This window comes from Amborella trichopoda, chromosome 10, assembly GCF_054954075.1.
Source record: "Amborella trichopoda isolate Santa Cruz 75 chromosome 10, AtrichopodaSantaCruz75HAP2 v2.0, whole genome shotgun sequence".
NCBI lineage: Eukaryota > Viridiplantae > Streptophyta > Magnoliopsida > Amborellales > Amborellaceae > Amborella > Amborella trichopoda.
The window spans coordinates 15010874-15021965 of NC_142345.1; the positions used below are offsets into that span (position 1 = coordinate 15010874).

At 38.1% G+C, this 11092-nt stretch overlaps 1 protein-coding gene across 1 annotated transcript; it reads left to right on the forward strand.

Annotated features, from left to right (window-relative positions):
- The first annotated feature begins 7614 nt into the window (after positions 1 to 7614).
- LOC18438798 (putative long-chain-alcohol O-fatty-acyltransferase 5) lies at positions 7615 to 9934 on the forward strand. The gene has a single exon (XM_006848975.4). The coding sequence runs from the start codon at positions 8706 to 8708 to the stop codon at positions 9852 to 9854; it is 1149 nt and encodes a 382-aa protein (XP_006849038.1). The 5' UTR covers positions 7615 to 8705; the 3' UTR covers positions 9855 to 9934.
- Positions 9935 to 11092: the final 1158 nt, after the last annotated feature.

Sequence of the window (11092 nt, forward strand, 5' to 3'; positions counted from 1 at the left end):
TTCATCATGCGCAAGGTTTGGCTCGAATGGAGTCGATGCATCCATTTTTAAGTTAATAGGTTATGCGAGCACTATGATATGGTCATTTGATCAAAGGTACCTTCTTCTTGAAAAATCTACAACTTATGCTTTTCCAATGGTGATCTTCTCCCTTCGATTTCTCTCGGCTTGGGTCATACCATATGTCAAAATGATCGGGCTGATGAGATGAACATCCTCTCAAAATTTGGGCTCATTTTCACCCGAGATAAAGGACATACGACCATTAGAAGTTAGCCCCAAAATTGGAAAGCATAGTTCCATAAATGGAAACGAGTTCACCGAGGGTACACCAGAATTGTGTGTGACCTACCTATTTTTGGTAAGTTGGCTGCAGAATGCTCCAAAAACGTCTGAATTAGCCGAAACTTGGTACCTGATGTTTTTCGGACATTTTGAGTCTGGTGATCGTTTGAAGCTCCAATGATAGGGTTGTAGTTACATGGTCTTCTTTCAGTGTGCTAGAGGCAGAATTCTAAAAACTAATTTGGTGTCTGATCCACCTTAACTTCGTCGGATCGCGACAAAACTTGGTGGGTGCTCTTAAAAGTCCCCAAGCCACGCTTTTGAGAATTACTGGGCCATTCTGGGACTATTGGAGATTACGCTCTGGATTAGGGCTTATTCCACTATTGCTTCTCTTATTCGCACCGGGGATTACAAGTGTCGGAAAATACCCTTCAACAAGACTATTTATGCTACTCAAAATATTTTTTTCTGTCATACGTCTCAATGTCGAGACGATAATTGGAGAATTTTTCAACATTAAAACAACCCTTTTCGATAGATTTTTTGGGCACATATGTAATTCTACATTTTAAGGTTGCAACCTTGCTTACACCCGACAAGTTTGAGAGCCTTTCTTGAATGGCTGGAGATTCTGGGGATGAAGATGGAGAGGAGATGGTTTTGTTGCACCGATGGTGGCAGTGCGGTAGGACCTATCAGTGGTCTTCTTTCGGATGCACAATTTCCTATTGTGTGATCGTTCTCCCCACCTTCGCATGACATCTTTGGTTTGAGTGATTCGGCCAAAAGAGGATGGGGATTATCTTATGCTCTAAAGGTTAAAGTGTTGGGGGAGAATAAGATAGCCATTCTCTTACATAACAAAGAGGATGCTATGGTGGCTTTAACAAACCGCTTTGTCAGAATCTGAGGTAAGCTTTTATCTTTAGACTTATGGAAACCCTCATCCCATTTATCTTACATATGGAAGGAGAGTCATTGGATTAGATTATCAGGAATTCCACTCCATGCTTGGACGTTGGATACTTGTTATAAGCTGGCAAACTATTGTGGAGAATTTTGTGACATTAATAAGGACTCTCTCTTGGGGGTTGACTTGAGATTTGTGTTATCCGTATATGGAGGTGGAGTGGGGCTTCCATTCCCAAAATGGTTAGATATTTGGTGGGCCAAGAATCTTTCTCCATAAAGATTTTTGTAGAGGTGAAGGAGGTTTATCGGCATCAGCCAGTGACTAAGGCTGCTGGGGGCCCTCTCTGTGACAATGGGGGTTCGCAAAAGGTTACTCATCATCGATCTGATAAGGTGGTTCATGACAAAGCTTTTTCGACGAGCTCTTACTGAATTTTTCCGAGAAGAAGGAAGCACCATAATTTTTGGGAAACGAAGAGGGAGTTTCAAAATTTTAAAATAATCAAGCGGTGGATCCCTATGGGACATTTCACGAATTGCTCAGCGACTTTAGCGTCAACTATTTCAGATAACGATGAGGGTCTACGCGATCATGTAGACAGGGTGGGATCACCTATCACTTTTTCAATGGGTGGAAAAGGATGGCGGCGTATCTCTTCATCAATTCAAGGCCCTGTTCCAGAGGAAGGATTTGGAAGCTGTGTTGGCATCCCCGGCTTTCACACCTGCAATCCCGTTGAGTAGCTATGGTGGACCTATTACGTCTGCTATGTGTCTGTTTAATAGATTTATTGAGTCCCATGCCTTGTTAAATTTTCCAATTTCAGGCATAGTTTTTACAAGGGCAAATGGGAGCTCTTTAAATTTATCCATGTCTAAACTTGACAGATTTTTTGTTTCAAGGGTGTGGTCTAACTTCTTCCCCCTTGCTTAGTATCCATACTCTCCTCTCATCATACTGCCATTTTACTGTGTTCTAAAGTTGTTCCTGTAGGACCTAAACCGTTTAGATTTGAAGCTGGTTGGCTTGAGGAGAAGGAGGTGGTTGACATTATTAAAGGTTCTTGGGCGAATACTATTTCCATTGACTCTTTGGATTTTCAACTCCACAAGAAGCTTTTATGTGTTAAGCATAAGCTTATTGCTTGGAAAAATGATAGGAGGTTTCATGTTAAGAGGAAAATTGATGAAGTTATCAGATGCTTAGAAGAAGTGGATTCTATTGTTCAAATTCAGGAGTTTTTGTCTGATGAGTTGGTTTTGGACATAAGCTCTAAATCAAATGAGCTACACGAACTTAGAAGGATAAAAGAGGCGTATTGGAAGGAAAGGTTAAGGGTCAGATGGCTGAAGGAAGGAGATTTGAATACAAAATTCTTCCATGACATTGCAAATGCTTGTAGACGTCAGATTGATGTCTTTGGGCTTTTGATTCATGGAGCTGAACCTGATGATGACATTGGGATGTCTAATGCGGTCATTAGTCATTTCAAAAAAGCTTTCACCACTGAGGTGAATATTACACGTCGGTTAACCAGAGTGGGCTTTACAAGTCTTTTGTCTAATTTGATAACTTATCTTGAGACAGATGTTTCTATGAAAGAATTGAAAAAGCTGTATTTTCCCTGCTAGGTGATAAGGCACCTGGCCCTAACGGATTCCCACTCTTCTTTTTCCACAAATTCTGAAGTTTGGTATGTCATGAGTTGTTGGAGATGGTTCGAGAATTCCTACGGAGAGGTGAGCTTTTTGGAGGGGTCAATTCCACTTTTATAGCCCTTATTTCCAAAACTTTTGTCATTACAAAACCTTGATGATATTAGGCCCATTAGCATTCTCTCGGGTCTCTATAAAATTATCGCTAAGGTCCTTGCGGAAAGGCTTAAAGTGGTCTTACCGGATATTATCACAGGGCCCAATCTGCTTTCATTAAGGACAAATTGATAACTGATAGTGTCTTGGTTGCACAAGAGTGCATTCATTCGAGAATTTTGAGTGGTAGTACTTGAATTGTGATTAAATTTGACATGGAAAAAGACTATGACAGGGTTGAATGGAGTATTCTTTTAGAAAGTATGAAAAATATGGGCTTTGGTGAGAAGTGGAGGAATTGGATATATGGGTACTTATCCTCTGCACATTTTTCTCTTCTTTCAAAGGAAGCCCAACTGCTGTTTTTGGAGCCTCGCGGGGGCTTTGTCAAGGTGATCCTTTGTCCCCTTTTATGTTCACCATTTATGCAGAGTGCTTCAGCCGTTTTGTACGTAATGTTGAATCTAAAGGGCATTTCATGGGCTTTCATATGCCTAATGATGGTCTTTGCATTTCGCATTTACAATATGCAAATGATACTCTGTTTTTCTGTGAGGCTAAGTATGATCAGATTGACAATATAGCTACTTTCTTGAATTGTTGCGAAGTGGCTTTGGGTCTTAAGGCTAATTTTGAGAAATCTTTAGCGATTGGTATCAATTGTAATGATTCTTTGGTCCTTGAGATTGCTGAGATGTTAGGATGTTAGGTAGAAGTTTTTCCAATCATGTATTTGGGGCTGCTAATTTCAGATGGCCGACTACCTTTGGCTGTTTGGGATAAAGTGATCCGACGAATACAAGTTAAGTTTGATTTGTGGAAGTATAAATACTTATTGCTGAGAGGAAGGATTACCTTGGTAAAAGAGTGTTTGTCAAACTTACTAATTTATCAGATGTCTTTGTTGTAAATTCCTTCTCAGATTGCCATGAAAATTGATTCTTTAATAAGGAATTTTCTCTAAGGCTCTTTTGAAAACTCAAAAAAGTACCATATTTTTCGTTGGGATAGGGTGTGCACTCCTAAAAAGGAATGCGGGTTGGGAATAAGGAAAATTAGAATTGTAAACCTAGCCTTACTCTGCAAATAATGGTGGAGAAGCTTAAACTTCAAAAATCAACCGTGGTATTAAATTATTTATGCTAAGTATGGAGAGGATAGATATAAAATGGGGGTTGGATTGAGAAATGGTATAAGGGGGACATCCTATTATTGGAGATCTATGAACTCATGTAAATCTTTGATACACAGGGACATTCGATGGAGTTTGGGTGATGGTCGCAATATCTCCTTCTAGCATCACAAGTGGTTAGGCTCTTCACCTTTGAAATATGTTTTTCCACTATTTTTTCAGCATATGGATAACCCCAATGTTGTTATTGCTGATATTTTTGAAATCAGGGGTAATCAAATTGTATTGAATATTTTTCTCCCCTATAATAGAATTTCGGAAGAGATTTTTCGAGAGTATGTTGGATTGTTAATAGTACTTAATGAAATTTTTATTCCGCATAATGCATCTGATGAGGTTGTTTTGGATATTGATACAGATGGTTTATACTCAATAAAGTCAATGTATAAGCTACCTTTCCATGATAGTTGGAGATGGTCTATGCCTGAAATTGCCATTATTTGGAAATGGTATTTGCCGCTTAAGGTGCAAGCCTTCCTATGGTTGGCAGTGCAACATAAGATTCTCACAGTCGATAATCTTATAAAGAGAGGTAAGATTTTTCCAAATATCTGCCTAATGTGTAGAAGTGTTGCTGAAACAGATGCTCATCTTTTTCTCTATTGTTCTTTTACATTTAAAATTTGGCACTAGTTTTTTGACCAACTTGGGGTTACTATGGCTATGCCTTCGGAAGTTAAGGGCATTATCTCAAACATAGGGTTATCTGTGCTACCACAAACAGGAGTGGTGATTTGGCAAATAGCCAGAGGATTGATACTATGGGAGGTTTTAAAGGAAAGAAATAGAAGAGTGGTTGATGGGATAAGTGTGCCTGTTGAGAGAATTTTCGAGAAAATATTACACTCAATTTGGCTCAATTATAAAAGTTGGGAAACATATTCTGGAAGTTGATGTTAGGAAAAACTTATCAAATATTTTCCAATTGGGCTCTATTAAGTGTAGGCCTAAGGGGAGATGGGTACCTCCTTTGGAAGGGTATTTAAACTTAATTTTGATGGTAGCTCTTTAGGAAACTCGGGTTTAACTGGTTATGGAGGAGTAGTGAGGGATTAGAATGGAGATGTTGTCTTCTCTTATATAGGCCCTCTGGAAGAGAATATCGTTGTACAACACTCTTTGACTCTTTTTAATGGTTTAAAACTTTTTGTGACAAGGAATTTAAGGTGTTTGACTCTCTTCAATTGTTCAAAACTTTTTGTAGTAAGGAATTTAGGGTCCTATTGTGTTGTGGAAGATGATTCATTGAATGTCATCAAATGGTGTAATAGGTGAAAAAAACTGCATTGAGAATTCCAGTCTATTTTGATTCAAATTTGTGACATGTCTAGGCTTTTTCTTTTCTCCTTTGTATATTTTTTTCGTGAAGCCAATGTATCAAAGGATTTCCTTGCCAAAGGAGGCATTGCCAAAGGACGCACTGCTTAAGTTGAAACTTTTAGTCTCAAATTCTGTAATTTTCTTTTAATCGTTTATTAATAAAGCCCTCAATTTCTCTCAAAAAAAAATAAAAAATTACAACCATATATAAACTTTTTCCGTTTCCACTAAATTAGTCCTAAAATTTCCCTCAAAAGATAATCACGAAGTGGGACAAATATATACGAATCAACTGTCCACGGACCCACAGAAAGCGTGTCGTTTTTACCATTCTATTGCGTAACCCACGTGATCTCGCATATCACGAGATACTCCTTGCAAATCCGCGTAGCCCACGTGCTCTAATTTTCCTTTCCCCCCCTCTCTCTTTATTCCAACCTCCCCTACTATTTACCAATAAATAACTGGAAATGCATTTTATTTTTAATGTTTAATTGGAAATGCATGTTTTTCTTTTTTTTTAATGTTTATTGGAACAGCATCTTTCTTTTGTTTTTTTTTTAATGTTTAATTGGAAATGCATCTTAGGGGTTCATGCGACCAGACTTTGATTCGTGCATGTAGCATTAGTTTTGTCAACAACTTATACAGCGTGTTTCATATAACGAACTTAAATGAAACAATATTGGTATATTTCTTTTTCATTTCAGACTGGTTGATGTTTTAGCCGCAAGGGAGGTTTGGGTTTACACTGATTTCTATTGCATTTGATAAGAGTTTGATGTTTATTAGACATATTTGAAGGCGTGAGTCACTTAAAAATGTTTCAAAAAGCAAAATCAATGTACGGTTTTGTGTGAACTTTTAATTAGGTGATCTAGCCATCGTCGAAAAAAAAAAAAAAAGAGCTTATGAGCTACATGCGAGGTAAAGCACCAAGCAGGGGAAGGGGGCTTGGTTGGTGCCAAAATATTTTTTATATGGTAAAATTGTCTTATACATATTAAGTAATGAAAAGAAAAATATATGAAAACAAAACTCATAAAAAAACATTTTACCCTAAAATAGTTCGCTCTATATGAAAACCAAATCACACCTCAACCCATTGGAAAGTATTTCTCGAATTTTATTTTCACACGTGAACTCTCTATTCACTATTTATAATATATTATATTATATATTTTATTTCATTTCTATTCAATAATATATACAAATATATTAATTATATTTCATAATATTTAATATAATATAATATTTTATATTAGTTCATTATTATATACTTGTGTTATATTATTTTATATTATATATTATATATTATATATTATATATTTATATTATTAAATTATATTTGTAGGGTGTGGTTTCTATAGGGCTGAGGTCCTAAACAATTAAAGTAGGGCGCACCTTCAAATAGTACCGAAATATGTTATTTCAATATCAGAAATCTTTGTGATGGCCTCAAAATTTATTTTCATCTCTAATTATAACATTTAAAGCTTAAAAAATAGTATAGATCGAGCATATCTATAAATACTTGAAAATCTTGAAAATTGACAATCCAAAAATACATTACAAGATGCACTATTTCCAAAACTTGAAAATCTATTTTTTATCATGTCCATGCATCTTGAGGCGGTATTGATCAATTTGAGGAGTTTTGGGAATCAAAACAACCTCTTCTAGTGAAATTTTTGTGGTTCTCCTTAATTTGATTGTTTAGGGCCTCGCACTTCTATAAATGTTTTTCATATTTGTATGGGATTTATATAGAGCCAAGGCTCTGAACAATGAAGCTAGAGACCACCTTCAAATAGTGTCTAGAAATATAGTTTCAATAATGGAATTTTTATGATAGACTTAAAAACTATTTTTATCTTTAATTATAAGATTTAAAGATTTAAAATTAATGTAGATTGAACAGATCTATGAAAACTTGAAAATTTTAAAAATTATTGGTTCAAAAATGAGTTTCAAGATGCAATATTTCAACACTTGAAATCCATTCTTCTAGTAATATTTTTGAAGTAAGTTGTAATTTGTTTATTTAGAGCCTCGGCTATATATAAACTTTTCCCTTAGTTATAATTTTTTTTTTTTTCTGTTGAAACCCTCAACATTTTGCCCCACAAGCCCCGGCCACCGCATGTTCTTTGTGCGCACCGTCTTTGCCTTAAAAAGTCAGAAAATGTGACATCTCTTGCTACGACTCCTTTCTTTCCATCTTCCCTCCCCTTCTCTCTCATCAATATGCGCAAATCCCTTGACGAAAACCAGTTCCTCTTTCTTCGTTCTTTTTCTCTCATCATGCCTTGATGAAATCAATCATGCCTTAATGAAATCCAGATTTTCTTGAGAATCGCTTTGGTCTTGGCAATAGAATTATTGAGCTCCAATTATCACATTATGGTATCTATTTCTACCGTTGATATCTTTATTACAACACATTCAAAAGTAACTCTGAAAAAGTGCTGACACCCCCAATTATAATATCTTCAAAATGCAACTTTTTAATCTATTAAAAAAAATGAGTTCGGCCTGTATTTCCCACTAAATTATCCAAAAAAAATCAAGATCTTCTGTCACATGACGAAATCAAAATCTTCTCTCTCACATACACACATTTAAAGAAATCAAAATCTTCCCTCTCTCACATCAAGCCTTAACGAAATCCAAATCATCACTCTTTCTCAATCTGCGATGCAAGCCTTAACGAAAACCTAAACGCTTCTCTGAAAACGTGTCAAACCCATAGCCTCAACCCCAAATCTAAAACCTTCTTCTGGCCTTTTCTCCTCAGCAAGCCCCCACTCTCTCTATGTAGGACAAATGTGTAATCAAAGTGCCCCTCTCTCTCTCTCTCTCTGTAGCACAAATGTGTAATCAAAGTGCCCCTCTCTCTCTCTCTCTGTAGCACAAACGTGTAATCAAAGTGCCCCCCTCTCTCTCTCTCTCTGTAGCACAAACGTGTAATCAAAGTGCCCCCCTCTCTCTCTATCTCTCTTTCTCTAGATATTACGGTCTTCTTTACCAAATAAATTCCCTCTTTCCATGCCCCCTATAAAAATCCTCCCTTAAAACCTCCAGCAAACCCCAAAAACAAAGCAGTTTCCATTTTGTCTCTCAACATTTTGACTCTCTTCCTCGCTATTAGCTCTTCTGGAAGGAGGCAATCCCATCATTAATGGCGGAACTGAAGGCTCTGGTCCGCGTCTCCACCGTCCTAGTCCCCACCCTTGCCTACTCCTACACTGTGATACCAAGACTATCCCCGAAGATCCCACGCCTCTTGGCAATCTCACCCGTCCTTTACCTCCTCTTCATCCTGCCCTGGCAATTCTCCACCGTCCATCTCCGATCGATATCGGCCTTCTTCCTCACTTGGCTATGTTGCTTCAAGCTCGTCCTCCTCTGCTACGACATCGGCCCTCTCTCTCGACCCTGGAGCACGTCTTCCTTCATCAACTTCGTGGCGGTGACGGCCTTCCCAATCAAGGTCAAGGAAGGTGATGTGCGAGAGACACAAAACAAGAAAAAAAATGATGAGAGTAGCAGGAAGAAAACACAACCACCCCACTGCGGCGGCCGCGGCGGCTACATCTTCAAGACCGTCCTCAACCTTGCCATAAAGACCTCTCTCCTAATCCTCATCATCTTCCTCTACAACTACAAGCACTTCTACACATCAACCACCCTCCTAATCCTCTACTGCTTCCACATCTTTCTCGCTCTAGAAGTCGTGCTAGGGAGTTGGGCGGTCATGGCGAAGCTGATAGTGGGTTCCCAATTAGAACCCCAATTCAACAAGCCTTACTTGTCATCCTCCTTGAAGGAGTTTTGGGGTCAGAGATGGAATCTGATAGTGACCAACATGCTGAGGCCTACTGTTTACGAGCCAGTGCTGAACCTTTGGGGTGTCTCGGCTCGAGCCGGCAGGCCGCCTTTGGGTGCGAGAGTAGCCGCGCTGATGGCCACATTTGTGGTCTCAGGCCTAATGCACGAGCTCATGTTTTACTACATGACTGGGGGCCAGAGACCAAGCTGGGAGGTCACTCTCTTCTTTATATTGCATGGATTATTGACAGGGATTGAGGTTGCCATTGGGAGGAGGATTGGGGAGAGTGCTTATCCGAGATTTCCAAAAGTGGTTAGGGTTCCATTGACCTTAGGGATTGTAATTTCCACTGGTTCTTGGCTCTTCTTCCCACCATTGACAAGGAGCGGGGCGGATGTTAAGGGCATTAAGGAGTTTGACCAGGTGGTGGAGTGGTCTAGGGAGTGGGTTGGGAATATGAGCTTTGTTGGCGCGTGGAGCAAATGCTTCGGTGATTGACTTTTTTTCGTTTCCCTTTTATTTGGATATGCTGTACGGCCTGCTTTCTATTCTATTGTATGGTCCTTACTTTTCTATTATTTTCTATGGTTGGGGCTAAATTGAGAGGGATCTAAATTAGGGATGGTAACGGGTGGGGCATTGCTGGACTTGGATCCAAATCCAAATATATTCAGGTCTAGGATTTAGACCTAGACCCGATTTGTCGGTTCCAAATGTTGGACTCATACCCATACCCATCGGGCCCAAGTTTAACCTGTAGGGTCTCGGATCTAGTCGGGTCCATTGACACCTTCAACCCTCACTATGAGCTTCTTTTTTTTTTTTTTTTGTCTTTATTTACCATAATATACCCAAATTATTGGCCACAATATCACAACTCGCCATTAGATTTTAAGTCATCTTATTTGTCGTTTAAGAGCTAAAGATGATTATAAATTCTTATTGTATGCGATCCTTGATACATCCAAACAAATAAGCTTTCAAGTATTTTATCTCCAAAAGTTTATAGGTACTGGTCGGGTCCACCGAAACCCGAAACGAATAATGTTTCGATCCAAGTTTTTGACCCGAACGCAAATTGTTGGGTCCAAATGTTCGACCCATACTTGGATCCACTTGGGTATACTCGACGGGTCGGGTTTGGGTCTATTGCCACCCCGAATCCAAATCTATACTCTATCACATGCTCATCCTTTAATGGGTTTTGTTAGGCTACACCACTTGGTGATGGATCATGAAAGTGCTCAGTATTTTTTGACACTAAAATACCATTGAATTGTAATACATAAATTTTCAAGTAGGAGTATTTTTAGTCATTTAGAAGGGTAAAATGGATATTGTTATAAGAAAATAGTGATATTTTATTAGCAGTTAAAAATAATTAATGCATCTTGTGGGTGATTTCACACACTATATCGATGATTTCATTTAGCCACTATTGTTAATAAATGTTTTCGTTTCTATTAAAAATTTCTAATTTACCCTTGACTAATTACTTAAAATATCCCTAAACAAAAAGTTACTATACTATAGAATAAAGGTATCTAAATGTCTATAAATGTTGAGCACTATAGGTTTAGCCTAACAAAACCCTTCTTTAATTTATAGATGGAAAAAGTATGTAATAAGTCCATTTACTTTTGGGTGCGGTTTGTATACAGCCAAAGCTCTAAACCATCAAAGGAAAGCCCAACTTCAAAGAGGATCGAGAAATATGGTTTAAAATCTTCTTAAAA